The following is an 18,234-nucleotide window of genomic DNA, read 5'->3' as shown; positions in this document are numbered from 1 at the left end:
ACCTTCAATATTTTAGTGAAAAGAAAGCTTTGTACAAACTTCCACAGAATTGTCTGACCGTTTGTATACCTTATTGCGACGATATAAGCCCTATCTATAGTTAATTGTGTTATTAATTAATACTTAACAACGTTCTTAAGAGTCACACGAACCTACCAGAAAGCCGGTCCCATAAAATCGGAGTTTCAGTCGGAGCAATTGGCAATAGCAAATTGACAGCCTATTGCTCATATCAAGTCTTTTGGAAAGGGGTTTTAAAGTCTTCAGACTTAAAGTGTCATTCCATGGAACTTGCTAACTTTACTATGTAAGCAAAAGTCACAAGTAAATTCAGAGACAATTTCAGAGACAATTTCAATAAGGCGGTTTGTTTACATAGCAAGTTGGTTCCATAAAATGACACTTTAGGTAAACATTAGGTAGGGTGACACGAAAATTCAATTAAAATTGAATTTTAACTCGAAAATTAACTATGATAAAAAAAAATCTTCGTTGTGTTCATGTACATAAATGTGATCGCCATCGATTTCTGAATTAGAAAAATTGATCACCGATTAAATTTCACCGTGTAATGGCGGCGGCTAGGTTTAAGTGACTCTTAAATTATTGATGGTATTTGAATGTGCCTTGACCCTGGGTACTCTATTGAGTATGGGGGACATTTATAGGTAATTGGCCAGTCAAGGACCAGGCCTTGGGTGGAGAAAATAACCCACTGACTTGTTATTGTGATGGGTATTTTCAATGGATAATTTTAATTTAATGTCAAGTTAGATTAACTATAAATGAAATTGTGTATTTATTAAACTACCTACTCAAGTACTTAGGGGCTGTCCATTAATTACGTCATCGATTTTTGACGATTTTCGACCCCCCCCCCCCCCCCTATAATCATCCAAAAATCATGCTTCAAATGACCCCATTTCCTCCTACTTCATGCTACCGTCATCCGATGTCCAGACCCCCCCCCCCTAATTTGAAATGACGTAATTTATGAATAGCCCCTTAGTTGTTTTCGTTCCGTTTATTTTAGGATGGAGAGGATTAGCTGGACTGAAAGGAAGACGAATGCCTCTTCATTCGTCTTCCTGAGTATGATAGAAGAAAAGCGATGCTTGTGAAATGCAATAAGACATAGGAGAGGCATGGTGTCAGGACACCTTTAATCTTCTTCTTCCTCGCGTTATCCCGGCATTTCGCCACGGCTCATGAGAGCCTGGGGTCCGCTTGACAACTAATCACATGATTTGACGTAGGCACTAGTTTTTACGAAAGCGACTGCCATCTGACCTTCCAACCCAGAGGGTAAACTAGGCCTTATTGGGATTAGTCCGGTTTCCTCACGATGTTTTCCTTCACAGAAAAGCGACTGGTAAATATCAAATGATATTTCGTACATAAGTTCCGAAAAACGCATTGGTACGAGCCGGAGTTTGAACCCGCGACCTCCAGATTGCAAGTCGCACGCTCTCACCGCTATGCCACCAGGGCTCCACGCGCGTTAGGACACCTTTAATACGGCATGATAACTTTTTCCTAAACATCCTGGAAGGCAGGATTGAAAAGACATGAGAAGAAGGGAGACCTAGAATTACTTATCGCAACCAAATAAATAATAATTCGTCGTATGAGAAAATATAAAGACTGGCACAAGAAAGAAATGATGGCGATTACTCCACCGACATGAGCAAATCTCTTAAGTTATAATGATGATGATGGTTCTAGCACGACTTTATCTTAATATCGCTTTATTCCAACGAAACATTACACGTAAGACCGTAACATTTATTACAAAAAAACCGGACAAGTGCGAGTCGGACTCGCCCACCGAGGGTTCCGTACTTTTATTTACCTCTCGGTAGGCTTTTAATAATGGAAATTTAATTAACCGTCACTTTCGCTTCATCATATAACACACACGAACACATACACTCACACCACGAACACACCTCACATTATTGCTGTCTACAATAATAGGTAATAAGGCAGAGGGAATATGTTTCCCACCTGATTTTGCACTTTATTTCAAAGTAATAGGGTTCAATTTTCATCATAATTTCTGGCACCCTTATGCCTTATAAATGGTTAAACTTTTTACTCTATCTAAATTGTGATTGTTCCTGTTAGATTAAGCCTGTTATTATAATTAAACATATTATTTAGTACTAGATACTTATTAGAAAACTAAAAATTCAGGTAACTGAATTTAGTATTGTTTTCAATCTGACTCCACAAGACAGGCGTAGCCTAGTGTGGCAGTCATAGGTTAAGAAGAACTTGGGAAATAATAGTACATTATTGTCGAGGCTCGGAAGTAGCTACTTGCAGGCTGAGGATTCGTTTTAAACGGACGACCTTGGAAGTCCGTTTAATTGAATCTGAAGCCAGCAAGTAGCCTTCCAGCCGAGTCATATATAGTGCTTTTCTCAAAAATGGTGCAAGAAATATAAATATCATAGAAATATTTTACAAAAGCAACGTTCTTACATATAGATGGTCAAGCAAATCTTGTCAGTAGAAAAAGGCGCGAAATTCAAATTTTCTATGGGACGATATCCTTTCGCGCCTACATTTTTCAAATTTGCCGCCTTTTTCTACTGACAAGATCTGCTTGACGCAGTATATAATTATATTTTGACAGAAATAAGCCCATGCCGCCTTTTTATTTTTTTTAATAAAAAAAATGAAGTGTAATTTTCTGCCAAAAATACGCCAACCTATTTGAGACATCTAAATAGTCGCGGTACTAATCATCTGTTTGGCTGTTTAATGGGCCTGTGCCTTCATTTGATATGGTCATTTCAACTTTTAAAAAGTTTGGAACTCGACAAATAATGGAATTTGTATGCAACATTGCAGTCCCAAAATCGAGACTGCAATGTTTTTAACTTTTTAATTTTTGACTGACCATAAACTACGCGCTTCGCGACCTAGTTTTTAGACGGCAAAGTCGACTTTGCCGTCCATTTTTGAGAAAAACTATTTTTTTTTGTTTGTTGTTATAGCGACAACAGAAATACATCATCTGTGAAAATTTCAACTGTCTAGCTATCACGGTTCGTGAGATACAGCCTGGTGACAGACGGACGGACGGACGGACAGCGGAGTCCTAGTAATAGGGTCCCGTTTTACCCTTTGGGTACGGAACCCTAGAAACGTCCCAAACTTTCCCCCTCCATTATCCCCGAAGTTTCCAATCCCCAGAAAACGCGCAGAATGCATCCCGCTGAGTGCGTGAAACAATTTCTAGGTAACGCCACCTGGGTTGCGGAATATGGTCTAAGTCATAGGAAAAGACGAGAATTCCTCGCCAGTCCGCCTGTGACGTTCGAAACGTCAGGCCATAAATAAACGTAAGCGATTACGTCTCGTGTTGGTTATTTTTTATTTTATTTTATAAGACACACCAACAGTACATAAACAAAGCAAGTAAAGTTACATTAAGTACAGCAGCCACGTATAATATTTATGCACCGATAACGGGTGTGCAACAACTTTCAAACAGTTCGAGGCTTTTACACTACTTTACAAACTATAACTCTACATTAACCTTTTAACCGCCAGCAATTTTTGATCGAGCGTGCTCGTGTCGCCACCGACAGTAATTGTACCACGCGGAGTAAGGATGGCATAGTTACGGGAGTTATAAATGTGCTGTAAAAACCAAATCAGATCTTTGTCTTATTTATCAGACTGTGGCGAAATGAGCTGGATATGTAATGTCTTATATATCAGACTCTGGCGGTTAAAGGGTTAATAGGTTAAGTTATTAAGGCATGCATGAAAGACTATAGCTACTATAAACATTACTTGTTAAAAGTTGGTTTGAGCATTCTGCGCTTTAAATATTGTGTAAAAATGTTATAAAAGTATAAAGACGAAAAAATATAAAGTATAAAGGACTGTTCAAATACGACATAAAAGTTCAATTTTTTTTTTTACGTGTAAACGAATACCTAGACATATCGCCTAATGGTAAGCGATTTCCGTCGGCCATAGACCCACGCAACAGAAGGGTTGTTAGTGCGGTGCCGGCTTTTAATATGGGGGTACGTACGTAAAAAGAGTTTTTTTAAGGTTTGAGGGTCTTGTCGGTCTGGAAATACCGCAAGTGACGGTTCATTCATCTGTTTAGCTGTGGGAGGTACCTGGGAAGGTTTTGATTTGATTTGATGAACACTCTATATTCTTTGGAGTTGATGCACCAACTCAGTTTAGTTCGGTTTGGTGGTAACTACTGGGATTTTTTTTCCCCATTAGTTACCACTGGTAAAAGGTGAAAAAAGTAACCGCAAGGCTAATCGATTTGGTTTACTCATTGTTAAATAAATACTGAAATTACGCGAGCGAGGTCCTGGCCGCGTAGCCAACTCGCCAATCGCTTACGCTTCGGAACGATTAAAACGAAACTGTTACTGACCAGTGTCACTGCCGGACGAATATGGAAGATTGATATTTAGAGAGACACAAAGCGTTTCGTTGTCGTAGCGCTAACGATTGTCACCTTGGCTAGGCCGGCTGCTGCCATTACGAAAGCAGAAGACAGATCTATATTACCTTCTTCCTTTATCAGATATAAAGGCAATCATTTCCGCTACCTCCTCTCTCTTACTCCGACCTAAACGTTACACAACACAGGTGACTGCTGCAAATAATTTATGTGGCCAATATCCGACAGCTATCCCTTTCTCGCTGATGGTGATGGCTATGCAAAAATATCCAACAGCTATCTCTTTCTCGCTGAAGGTCGCGGCAAAAAACGTAGTTTGTGTATTTAGGAAAGGCTTTATTTTCGGCACTTTTTGGGTAACTATGAGGGGAAGCGAGAGGAAGTACGTGAGACCGAGATAAGTTTGCAGCGGTTTTGATAGCCCACGCAGTACAAGTGTCACTTTAAACGTCAAACTTCTATGACATTATGACGTATAAATAACACTTGCACTGCGTGGGCTATCAAAATCGCTGCAGGTTTTTCTTGGTCTTACTCTACCTAGTACATATATTGGTAAAGTTGAATGAACCTGTTTGGAAATAAGAGTCGAACCAAGCTAACTTTGCATAACTTTGCATAACATTCGCTTATTTTTTTCGTATTTTCATGGAAACGTATGAACGTGTCTTGCTATTTCAGCTAGTCTCTGTACATATACAATGGTACATGTAGTGGCGCGGTCGAGACGCACGATAATAAATACTATGATTCAGATATCATTCTGACACAGTGAACATTCGAATTGACCTGTATTATTCTTTATTCTTTAAATAAATACAAATATAAGTTTACAGCTCTAGATATGCCAAAACACTTTACTCTTAATACATAGTCATAACTATCTCTAGGATCTTTATTTAACTTTACATATGTAGATATTCTGATCGGATCGGCGACATACGCTAGGATTAAATTAATTTAGTTAGTTTTATTAGTAAGTAGGCATATACTAATTGTAAGGAAAGAAACAGCAATAAAGGCTATTTTATTTTTATTTTTTATTATGTAGAGATTTAAAAAAGGCCTGAAACTATACTAATCTACATAGGTACTCGTAGAATTAAAAAAAACTACTTTGTAAATCCTGATACTATACTAATTTATGACATAATTTATTTGACCGAAGCGAAGCGAAGGTCTACGTTTTTGACCGAAGCGAAGCGAAGGTCTACGTTTTGACTCGGGCGTTTTGCTTTTGTATGTCCGGATGTTCTCCTCTACAGGTCGCAATTCTTAACCGATTCTCGTGAAATTTTGTAACCGAATTCTATGAACCGATATTTTTTTTTTGTCGAGCCATTTTTCAATTTTTTTCAAAATGGAAAAGTTATGATAGCTCGCGCTTATACAAATAGTCGTATCGGTATCATAAGAAAATATTCTTTTTTAGACATGTTTACAGATTAAATGTCAAAAAATTCAGAAAAATTATTTCGCTGGTTTTGTAGGTATTAAGATATTTAGTTTTGTATGTCCGGATGTTCTCCTCTACAGGTCGCAATTCTTAACCGATTCTCGTGAAATTTTGTAACCGAATTTTATGAACCAATAAAAATTTTTTGTCGAGCCGATTTTTCAAAATTTTTCAAAATGTAAAAGTTGTGGTAGCTCCCGCTTATACAAATAATCGTATCGGTATCATAAGAGTGTATTCTTTTTGAGACATGTTTACAGATTAAATGGCCAAAAATTCAGAAATTTTATTTCGCTGGTTTTGGAGGTATTAAGATATTTAATTTTTACTTGAGAATGAGTACAACTAAATTTCGTCACCTCATGTAAGAACTATCATGGTGTATTTTGCAAACGTTCGCTTTTTTTGTTTGCACGGAAGGTCTGGGTTCGATCCCCAGTAATTATATGCTGGGATATAACTTTTTGTATTTTTTTACACTTAAATTTCATATCAATTGTTGTTTTTTATTTTATTTTTTTATTTTATTTACTCAGTTTTAAGCTCTGCTCGCGAGGTCTACAGCTCATAGAGCCACTAGTATAAAAGATTAAACCGGGAAATAAATGTAATACTGTTAACAGACGACCTGTACAAGTGTACAATTAATTATCAAGTGTATATTAGTTTATTATTTATTTAGGTATTGTAGGTCCTTAATCCTGTAGCCAATGCTCGTGATAGGAATTATCCTTAGAAGGAATCGCCCTAATTCCCGACAATCCGCAATATAAGCTAATAAATAATTAATGTAAAATGTAACGACCCGGGACTATCCGTTGCCCATCAATATTAATGTCTTAATCGCTTCCACTATCCCAAAATCTATGAGTAGATCAATTAGTAGATTAATTATACTTGGTCAAGCAGATCTTGTCAGTAGAAAAACGCGGCAAATTTGAAAATAGTAGACGCGAAGGTATATCGTCTCACAGAAAATTTGAATTTCGCCCCCTTTTATATTGACAAGATTTGCTTGACCATCTATAGTAGAAGAGATGAAAACTGAGAAAAAAAAAGCGCTGGTGGCCTAGCGGTAAGAGCGTGCGACTTTTAAACCGGAGGTCGCGGGTTCAAACCCCGGCTCGTACCAATGAGTTTTTCGGAACTTATGTACGAAATATCAGTTGATATTTACCAGTCGTTTTTCTGTGAAGGAAAACATCGTGAGGAAACCGGACAAATCCCAATAAGACCTAGATTCCCCTCTGGGTTCTGCATAGGGTAGTATCTGCTCAGTCATGTATTTCAGAATTTCTGGTTTTAATTTTTCATTCTACTGATTTGATTGGATTTGTTTGAGGTTTCAACTTGATTGGAAATATAATATTGTTTGTTATGTTTCATAGAAAAAAAGTTAGATAATCGAATTTCATCTCGATTTTTAGGTACAATAACTTTGACAGTCATAGAAATAATACATCTTGTTTACTACAATACCACCACTTTATTAGTATAGGAACCATCACTAGGCATATCTCTTTCATAATAATGCCATTTGTCATTTCTCGTTTCATATTGTTTACATGATTTTCTGTCTTGTTTATCATTATTATCATGTTTACTTAGTTTCCTTTCTTTTCTTTGGATTTCGCTTGCTTCTTTTCTTACATTTTCTTTTATTTCTGCAATCACATCTTCTTTTCTTACATTTTCTTTTATTTCTGCAATCTCATCTTCTTTTCTTATATTTTCTTTTATTTCTGCAATCACATCTTCTTTTCTTACATTTTCTTTTATTTCTGCAATCACATCTTCTTTTCTTACATTTTCTTTTATTTCTGCCATCACGTCTGTAGCTGCAGATACTTCCTGATCTTTTTGATAAAAGTCATTAATTTCCTTACTCGGTGACATTATTGATTTGACTAAGTTGCTTTCATAAAGTATATTGTCTGAGTATGTTTTGAATATATTCGATTGCTGCAATGGTTTCATTTTGTACAAATTAATCAAAACGTTGAATCTGTCCTGGACTGCTCTTTTACTTCTTTCTTCATTATTTTCTACCTGAAATATTATATAAAAAAAATAGTAGACAATAGTGCTTTTATACAGATATATTTTTTTAAAGAATGGATACTAATTATCCCTTCTAAAATTGTATGTATTTATTTTTACTCTACTCAAAGGTTAACAGGAAGAGATCACTTATCACATTGTGTGCCAGCGCGTGCTGCGCGACCAGCGTAGCCGATAACATGGGAAAACTCGTATGTAGCGAAAAACGACAACGGACTGAAAGGCCTGTAATCGACAACTAAATTGTACTCGAACAGAATTTTCAGCTTGTCTTGAACTATGCATTTTCGTTCTGAAACTTGCAAACTTTGCAGCAGCTGTTTCTCAACTCGGGTCGTTTTGAGTTTTCCGGAAAACGAAAAGTAGCTACTTAAAATGAACTGATAGAACAGACAGAATTTCTTTGTACAACTTAAAGAAAAAACTAATAAATAAACAAAGCGAAAGGCAGACAACGGGCAGTCTTATCGCTAAAGAGCAATTTCTTCTAGTCAACCTTTGGGTAGCGGAAACAGAACATTTATGTATTCAAAAACAGTAAGTATTGCATAAACGTTATGAAGCCTACATACTTTTATTTTATAATACTAGTACCTATATGAATACTAGTATTTAAGGTAAAAGTCACTAGAACATGCAGAATTGCGCTTCCAGCTCTGGATAATAAAATGAATGGCTTTGCAGTTAACACCACATTACTCTCAGCATGTTTAGTACAGTCCGCATCTATAAATAGTAGCGGTTTGAAATGTAAAATTAGTTCAACTTCATATTGTGATGTTTATATTCATTTTGCTGTTTACGAATTAGATGTGTTTTAAGTGCCTATTGTATATTTATTTATTTATTTATAGGTAATTTTAGTTCATGTTGTATTTAACAGCATTTAGCTTTATGTAGTCTTTAATTTTAGTTTATAATTTCTTTGTTTATAGTACATCTACCATACCTAAATAAATATTTAATTATTTAATTACTGCGGAATAGAGTATCAAGATAAACCATTCTGGTTTAACGATGCTTTTGGATCACAATATTATGTATTTGTGATTTATCTCTAATAAATAAATAAATGTGATGGGGACTTTTGAGCCAGGTACGATTCGTGACAGTTGTTTGTTTATCTTTGCATTATTATTTAAAAATGACATGACGAAGCCTGTTGCGGATATCATCATTGGTTTGTTTTGGACGAAGCATGTTGCTGATTTGTATTTGTGGCCGCCTGACGAAGCCTGCGTTGTGGATATTTTGTACACAAGCTGGGTATCTATTAAGGTTTTCTTCTTCTTTGTGGTCGTGACCTCACCATTTAACCACCATGTGACCTCATTTTAAGGTTTTATTTGATCATTGAGTCTATTTTAAAATTTAAATTTTGAATTTTAAATTAGGTAAATTAAATTTTAATATATTATTTAGTTTTATATGATATTAACCCTAATTTTAAGTATAGTAATAATGATACTAACCCCAATGGACTGGGGAAGATTATCTTATCTTATCTTATCTAAGTCTGAAATAAATGATTTTTATTTTTTATTTTATTATTTTATTTAGATTAGTTTTATTTTAGAATAGTTTGTATTTAGTTTAATTTTATGTTATTTTTATTTTATTTATTTGTAAGATGTCAATGTGCCAACATATGTTTTGGGCTGGTTTTGGGTGAATAAATGATTGTTATGTCAAATAAAGGATAGCATTCTGATAATTTATGATCTCATTCGTCAGTTGGTATTGTAATGCTGACTGTACGTGTAGGTACACTCACCTGGCTGATTCCAGCGAGAAATAAGAGCAAAGCCCAGCTCTGTTGAAGCATGGCGGCAAAGAGAGCAAAACGCGCTGTAATCTATGTTTACTGTTCGTTTGCGTGGAAATAACAAACCAGGTTTTAGGGTTCCATTTCTAGGTTTACATAGTTCTGGGTGTTTTTTCTGGGTTTTCAAGAGTTTCGATTTGATAACTAAATGTTTGTGTGAATTGTGTACCTATTCCGTAATGATCTTTTATACAAGAAACATATCATATCATACAGTATACATATCACTCGTAGTAAGCTAAAATAGTCCGTTTTTTTCGTTTTAATCTTTAATGAATCATTTATACGATTATTTACATTATTTAGCTTTCATAATAGTTACCGATTTTTATAAAGTGTTTTTCAACTAAAAGACACGTCAAGATCTAGTCTTTTTCTAATGTTAAACAAAGAACTAATAAGTCCGATTACAACACAGAAATTTAAATCGAAAAGTTAGACCGGGAGTCAGTCATCCAATTCACAAAAACACACGTGAACAAATTGCAAACTGGGTATATTGTATGCATACTTAGTAAACAAACAGAAATTCATTGGCGTAGCAGTTTGCTCCTCTAATATTTGGAAAGTTTCGTTGTTTGTACATGGAAATTTTGCCTGCATGAAACTAGAGCGGATTTCGGAATCAAAAATTCTGCTGTTAGGAGTACCTACCTACAGATGTAGTGCATAATTGTTTTCCATCGTATTTTTTCGGAAACGTTCGTATTTGTGATGCTCGTATATGGCATGTCGTGATGTCCGTTCTTCTGTACGGAGTAGAATCGTGGATACTGACCAAGAATATGTGTAAACGCTTGGAGGCTTTCGAAATGTGGGTGTACAGAAGAATCCTGAAAATATCATGGACGGATAGAATAACTAACGAAAGAGTGCTACAGTTAGTAAATAAAGGTTTTAAAGACCGTGAAAACACGCAAGCTACAGCTACCTTGGTCATATCATGCGAAACGAGAAGTATGAACTCCTTCAACTCATTATACAAGGAAAGATCCAAGGGAAAAGATCATCCTGAGGAACCCGTTAGGGTCTCCCCAAATATATCGACGCGCATTCGGCAAAAGCCGATAGGAAAAAGCTTTATGTCCGCGCAATAAGAGCGAAAAAGTCGTCGTTCGGCTCGGCTCGCATCGGCCGGCACCTGCCAACGCGTCGACGGCTTTTTCGCTCTTATTGCGCGGACATAAAGCTTTTTCCTATCGGCTTTTGCCGAATGCGCGTCGATATATTTGGGGAGACCCTTACTCATGGCTCAAAAATCTCCGAACATGATTCAAACAGAGCACACGGCACTGGAAGAAAATTTGTCATGCTACTTTAGTCAACCTCAGTACTTTTTTGTACCGAGACTGACTGAAATAGCAAGACACGTTCGTACGTTTCCGTGAAAATACGATGGAAAATAATTATGCACTACATCTGTAACGGTCTGCGTGAGATTCGAACGTAATATTGTGGAATCTGGTGGCCTACCATGAACCACGTTCAATGTGTTGTCTCTCTGTCGCACTTATAAATCCGTAAGTGTGACAGGGAGGCAACAGCATGTTTTAGAACCACCATTATTCATTACATTAAGGAATGCTAGGTATTTTCACAGCTGTCATGAATTTTTTTTTTCATCTTTATTTGACCCTAAAATCTGGCAAATCAGTGTCATCGACATATAACTATTTTATGTAAATTCTCTTTTATTCAGAACACATTAAAGTAAAATGGCGTGGATTAATCTGTCTGAGATCTCTGCGCATTGTCTTCGCACACCAAATAACAGACATTTCAACTTTATGGCTGAGCTAAACACAGTGACTACAATGATCAGTGCTTTGACTTTTCACTACATCGCGCCACTTGCACCACCTCACTAACCCGGGGTTAACCGGTTAAATCGTTAACCCAGTGTCAAATAGTATTTGTAGCCATGGTAACTCGAGGTTTAACCGATTAAACCCGGGTTAGTGGGATGTCCCCCGCTGCGTCTGTCTGTTTGTATGTGCGCCAGTGTTGGACGCAATTAATTACAAACTAAATTTAAAAAAAAATATTTAAAAAAAATGTAAGTGAATTGCATGAGAATTTAATTACATGCAATACAATTTTCTATATAATTTGTAATTGCAATTACATCGACATTGTTGGCGCTGGTATTCCGCCTGTCCAATTTCTTTGTCCAATGTGCATTGCGTCTCACTCTCTCATTAAGCAAAATGTGAGACATTGAACGAAGATATTGGACAGATGGAATACCATCCTAAGTAATACCGTAGTTATTATAACAATACTTAGGTACCTTAATACAGATTTGGTATGAAAAAATATTCTTCACTTCTTTATACCGTACTTTTAAAGTCAAAATACTGATAAATCTTTTACTGTAACTAAAACGTTTTCTGCCACACTTTCCATATCCACAGATTACTTTACCAAACTCGTATGTCTTTCACACGTTTTTTAAAACTCGACCTTATTTCTTGTATTTTAGGTGTAAATTCCAATAACATTTTCAAATGACACGAGTTTATTAGAATTACACCTTCATAACTTTTTATTCGCGAATTTAATCCAGTCCGCAAATTGCGTTGTGGCAATATTTCTCCCTCGAAAACTCGAAATTCAAATGGTCCTGATTATCATACATAAGCTTGTCGCTTACGGGATTTATTCTAGAAAAAAGGTCGCTTCGAATGAATAAATGAAATTGCTTGACGGAAGATTGGCCTAACGAACCACAGTTGGTATACTGCGCGCACCAGCCAACAGCTAGAAAATTTGACAAAATGCATTTAATATTACACCGTCCAGGTAACAAATTCCTAATTCAAATGGTTTTTCAATGGCTGTTACGACCGTTCTTCATAGCGGGAGTCAGTGTGATGTGTTATGGAGTTTATGCGAGTTATTAGTAGTAGTAGTAGTAAACTCTTTATTGTACAAAAAGACATTAAAAATAACATACAATTAGCAAGAAGTACAAAGGCGAACTTATCCCTTTGAGGGATTTGAGTTTGAGTTATTGTACTGCTTTATCGAATTTATTTGCTTCAATAATATTGCTAAACAGGGAATGTGAACGAATGAGGTTGCAACCGCAATTCAAAATGGGAATTTTCAGAATTTCACGCTTTGCTATTCCCATGTGGTTGTGTGGCAACCACGTGGTAACATATTAAAGTGTAAATTGTTTTGCCATGTGGATATACTGTTTATCACTACACCTTATAAAATAAAGTCTGTCTGTTTGTGTTTATGTTCTCGATAAACTCAAAAACTACTAGGTAAACGGATTTTCATGCGGTTTTCACCTATCAATAGAGTGATTTTGTGGAAGGTTTAGGTGCATAATTTGTTAAGGTTTTGTGGAACCCGTGCGAAGCCTGGCCGGGTCGCAAGTATATCAAGAACCTCGCTTTCGTGCTACTCACTGCCCGCCACTCACAGTATTATTATAAGATAAGTTTTAATACACGTCCTGTCCCTAAATCCCACAGTTTGTTTATACGCGCCATTACGCGCGGAAACGGGACTGATAAAAAATGTCCCCCGGACGTGGACACTTGCGGGGACGTAACATTCCACTTGACACTGGAAAAATATCTACCTCTGCCACAGACAAAACATCCTCCAGACTTAGCATAGTCGCGCTACCCCCCTCTGCCACGCATACGGTAATTTTACTCCATGTTCGAGTCGAAAGTGTCTTTGTGTGACGTCCGTGTCTTTGAACAGACCAATCACGGCACGGGACTTCGCTCACCTCGTCCCGCGCACCCCCGCATTTTTGGCATCATCGGTTGCATAAAATAATTGCTCTAAAGTCGGTCTACTGGATTCCTAGTCTCTGTCACTCTAATACGCCTTAATTGGAGTAAAAGAGAAAGATACCTGCCATTTGCGAACTTCGGTGTTCGCGGTAGACCCTCAGCTATTTTTAGATACGGGAAAGTCAATGTTGCGTCAGCTATAACCGCAAACCTCGTAACTCCATTTCAAGGACACTAGGATTTTCAACTTTAGCTATCAATACTTAAAGCCTCAAACCTCTTGTCTCCTTTGGAGGAGATACGAGGTTTGTGAATTAGCCGACGCATTGTGTAGCTTATGTATCTTATGTTTGAGGGGTAAGGTTCAAAGTCGCTTAGCTTTAGACTTTTTTAAGTAATGGAGTGTCATTTATGGAATCGGGATAGGGATTAGGCTGTTTTTACGTGTTTTACGTTTTACTGCGTATGGTTTACGTGCTCTGACAATGTTGGGTTCATTGGCATGAAGATAAGTACAGTCGCTATCAGATATATCGGAGCGGCCAAGATGCTCACAAATATCTGAACACGTCTCTATTGTCAGGGCGTTAGAGTGCGTGTTCAGATATTGTGAACACCTTGGCCGCTCCGATATATCTGATGGCGACTGTACTTAATTCTGAACAGAATCTTCGATACATACAGAGATGTAGTGCATAATTATTTTCCATCGTATTTTCACGGAAACGTACGAACGTGTCTTGCTATTTCAGTCAGTCTCAGTACAAAAAGCACTGAGGTTTAGGTACAAATACGAACGTTTCCGAGAAAATGCGATGGAAAACAATTATGCACTACATCTGTATGTATTATGGGCATTTCCATTTAAAGTTGTACCCTCGAGTTTTTCGCATGTCCCCTTACATTTTTTGCGTTTTACTCTTAAGGCGAATTTTTTAACTAGGCAAATGATGTTTTTTATTGAAATATATTATATAGACACATCATTTATTAAGTTTAATGCACAATAAATCACTTTTTTCTTACTTAAAATCAGGTTTTTAGATATGATAAAATCACTCTGTAGTACTGTCCCCTTCACCGACTTCAATTTTTGGTGGACTTTTACACATATTTTTTCTAGGAAGGCAACACCAAGTAATGCATTCCTGGCATAGTTTAAATGTTGAAAAATGTGTTATTGATGAAAAAGAGCTTTAAAAACACCAATAATAGGGTTTAATTTCGATAAAAACGTTGTCCCCGCGAAATGGTGAAACGGACATAGTCCAGGTTGGTTACGCAGTTTTCGCTACTTAGTGAAATACTTTTTACCAACATTTTAGGTTTTTTTCCATCCTGGAAACTCTGTGACCATAGATAAAGCTTGTTTAAACGTCAAATTTGATTTATAACAGTCAATTCGCAACCTCCAAGGCGGGCAGGTGTGTGACCGGTAATTTTACTCAATGTTTTGTCCGTTTTGTTCACCTGTTTATGCAACTTGAACCTTAAGTAATTAAAACACTGTTAATATTAAATAAAACCATGTTTCATATAGTTATTTATCAAGCACATAAGTTGAACATTGCGGTTAGTTTTGTATTATTTTGAATAGATTTAATTCTGGATCAGACAAATCGTTACGTCCTTTTGGTTACAATTTGAAGCGTAACATATAGCCGGACTAGAAAAATGTAACCAAACGGACACGGTAAAGTCGCACGCACATTGAGTATGTATAGTTTTTACCGTGACTTTGTCTATATTTATTTAATTCATATGCAATTATTAAGTCATAATTTATTAAGTAATATTGAGTTTCTTATGTTTAAAACCTTATCTACTGATTTTGGTACATATTTTGTAGTCCTTTTCTTAACCCTTAACATGGCAAGACATGAAATAATGTAGCCACCTATCACGTGGAATGTTTTTGGGGATAGTAATGAGTAAAAAAGTACTATATTTAAGAAAAAAAAATTAAAAGCATTCTGAAAGTAGGGTTTTCAGGACGTCCGTTAAAACGAACATTGCCACGAACCTTATATATTGATTGCTCCCAAGGTTATCCTAAAAAACGGACAATGCTGTTATACAGTTTAAGAAAATAAAAATTATTAAAGAATAACAGCGCAAGAAAATTTAAAATTATTTCAATAACACACTAGTGAATGTTTGGAAAAAATGTTTATTTAAATTATCAAGACGAAAAATCTTATGGGACACATAATAATACTATATTTACTTCTAGTGTTGATGTGTAAAACGACCCACGTCACGTACAGATATATTAAACAAAAATATACATTTTAAAGCTACGTATACATGCATAATAGGCTCATAAAGCTAGTTACACATTACAATTATTGTAAGTAATATTACTTTACATAAATGACCACACCATTTATCACTATGGTCTCGCTGTTCTATGTCTTTCTTGTTTTCTTATTACCCGGACTATCTGGAACCTAAGCTGGTGGTAGAGAATAGCTGTAGTTTCTGTAAAAGTTTAGATATTTTTCAGTCTCAAATGGCCTCTGGCAACATTCTGGGAATATATGGCTCCTCCTTGGCGAGAAACAGAGTCTTATCCATGTCACGCTCCCAAACCGCAAGCTTTAGTTGACGGTGCTTGACAGAATCAGCTATAATAATATGTTCTTGTACCCTAGTAGAAATGCTTTGCTTCGTCTGTCCGACATATGAAAGACTAGATTCGAAATTAGCTATTTAGTCTCCTGAATTTTGTAGAGATTACATTTTACAGGCCTCAGGAACAGTAGCATCTTCATCATCGACTTGAAATAGGTTTTAACCGTAGGACATCTCAAGACGTGCCAATAATTTGGATACTGAAGCGAGTTATGCATTTAATGGCGAGGAATCAAGTTTTGTAGATGAAGTACTAGCGGACAGGTCGTGTTTAGGTCATCAGGTCGAATATTATGAACAACTTTTTCCCCACAAGGACTACGTTAGACTTCGAAATTATATTTAAATACAGACAGTGCCATTCACAATGAGGCGCACTAAACTTTAATAGCACGACAATAAGAATAAAAGCGCGCGTGTTCGTAAATAAACATATATTTGTCCATCATATTTCACATACTCTTAGAAAGTCACCCGGCTGAAAAAGAGTCAGATTGAGGCAAGGCAGATGTACAATCTGCCTCTAGTAAAGTTTCGTCATCGTCGTCTTTTTAGCTATCTCACTCTTCTGAGTCAGATGGTGGAACCACCTGAGACTAAAATATAAAAAAATGTATACATATACTTATGTATAACATAACCCCAACGCAACAATAGCCTATAAAACGACGATAAATGAAAAAATATATATGCCCTAAGTATGGCATTGTCCGTTTTCTGTCACAATCTTGTCTCCGCACAAGCCGGCACTGACCGTTTTTTAGGACGTGCTAAATGGTACTTTGTTACCAGTACTATCGACAATGTCATATAAATGGGACAAGATTTATTTCGCAATTTTTGACTGAGAATTAATCTATGATTTAATGAGCTTTATATACAATAACAATGTCTAACTCATCTAATAATAGTATCAATGCAAAGAAAACACTTTGGCTATTTATTTCATATTCTATGGCGTCAGGAACACACTCCGTCGCAAATTCAGCGAATTTCAAATTTCAACTGCCGCCTGCGCATAAACCGAATTTTGCCTGATATTGTCTTAAACTAGGAAAAAAAGTACAATTCTTGCACTTTCTTTAACGTACTTCCTTTTTAAGCCTGCACTTAGTGTTTAAACTTAGCGTCACATTTAGTACCTGTACTAAAAAAGTGACAGAAACGCTTTAAGGGTTAACCACTGAGTATTTGTGTAAATTTTTGATTATTGTGATCTCGTCTTTACTTTGTCCATTAAGGTACATGGGTGTCCATTTGGAAATGTCCCCTTGATTTCAAAAGTATTTTTTATTGTTTATTCAAAGTTTATAAGCTAAAATATTTAATTTTTCTGACAATAATCTTTAGTTTTGGTAATTCTAATTATTGTTATTCGTCACATGGCAGTAATGCCAATAACTATTTAATAAACCTAAAAATATCGTACGATTTGGGACCACCTCGTAACCAAACCACCTAAAATTTCCTTTTATGAAAAATGTTTGTTCTAAATTGGTCAATGATGATTGTTTTTAGGTTGTTTATTAACATTATTATGCTTTAAACATAAAAACATTTGCTTCAAGTATGTCTTTTATTGACTATTTCAATAACCATTTGTAACCAAACGGACCGCAAAAAACCTCCCTCATCCTATTAAATATTAATTTTAACTGGTTTATGCTAAAAATATAACGATTCTCTTTTGTGTTTCGTAAACTAGAATATATTTACTCCTAGAATCACATAAAAAAGTACCAAATAATCCAAATTATATTTTCAACTCGTCAAGTGAGTCATGGTACAACTTTAAATGGAAATGCCCTTATGTATTTTTATACGAAACTTGTAAAGAAAAATAACATTTTGTAAAAATTATATTATTATTATATTTCAAAATTCTTACAAAAAATAAAAAGCGATTTATCAAACGATTTAGGACCAAAGTGTATGTAAAAACGACATCATCTTTCAATTTTGAACACATTAGGATTTAAAACTTCACAAAAACTAACAATTTTCTCACACCCTGTAGTCAAACTGCCAAACCACGCGTTGAAACTGA

The 18,234-nt window shown here is 35.9% G+C and overlaps 1 protein-coding gene across 1 annotated transcript; it reads right to left on the bottom strand.

The window, feature by feature from the left end:
* Positions 1–7,267: 7,267 nt before the first annotated feature.
* LOC134675118 (uncharacterized) lies at positions 7,268–9,871 on the bottom strand. The gene is made up of 2 exons (XM_063533277.1): positions 9,742–9,871; positions 7,268–7,955 (listed from the first exon to the last, which is right to left on the bottom strand). The coding sequence occupies exons 1-2, from the start codon at positions 9,790–9,792 to the stop codon at positions 7,377–7,379; spliced, it is 630 nt and encodes a 209-aa protein (XP_063389347.1). The 5' UTR covers positions 9,793–9,871; the 3' UTR covers positions 7,268–7,376.
* Between the last annotated feature and the right edge of the window lie 8,363 nt (positions 9,872–18,234).

Source organism: Cydia fagiglandana, chromosome 21, assembly GCF_963556715.1.
Source record: "Cydia fagiglandana chromosome 21, ilCydFagi1.1, whole genome shotgun sequence".
NCBI classification, from domain to species: domain Eukaryota; kingdom Metazoa; phylum Arthropoda; class Insecta; order Lepidoptera; family Tortricidae; genus Cydia; species Cydia fagiglandana.
This window is presented reverse-complemented; position numbering and strand designations above follow the sequence as displayed.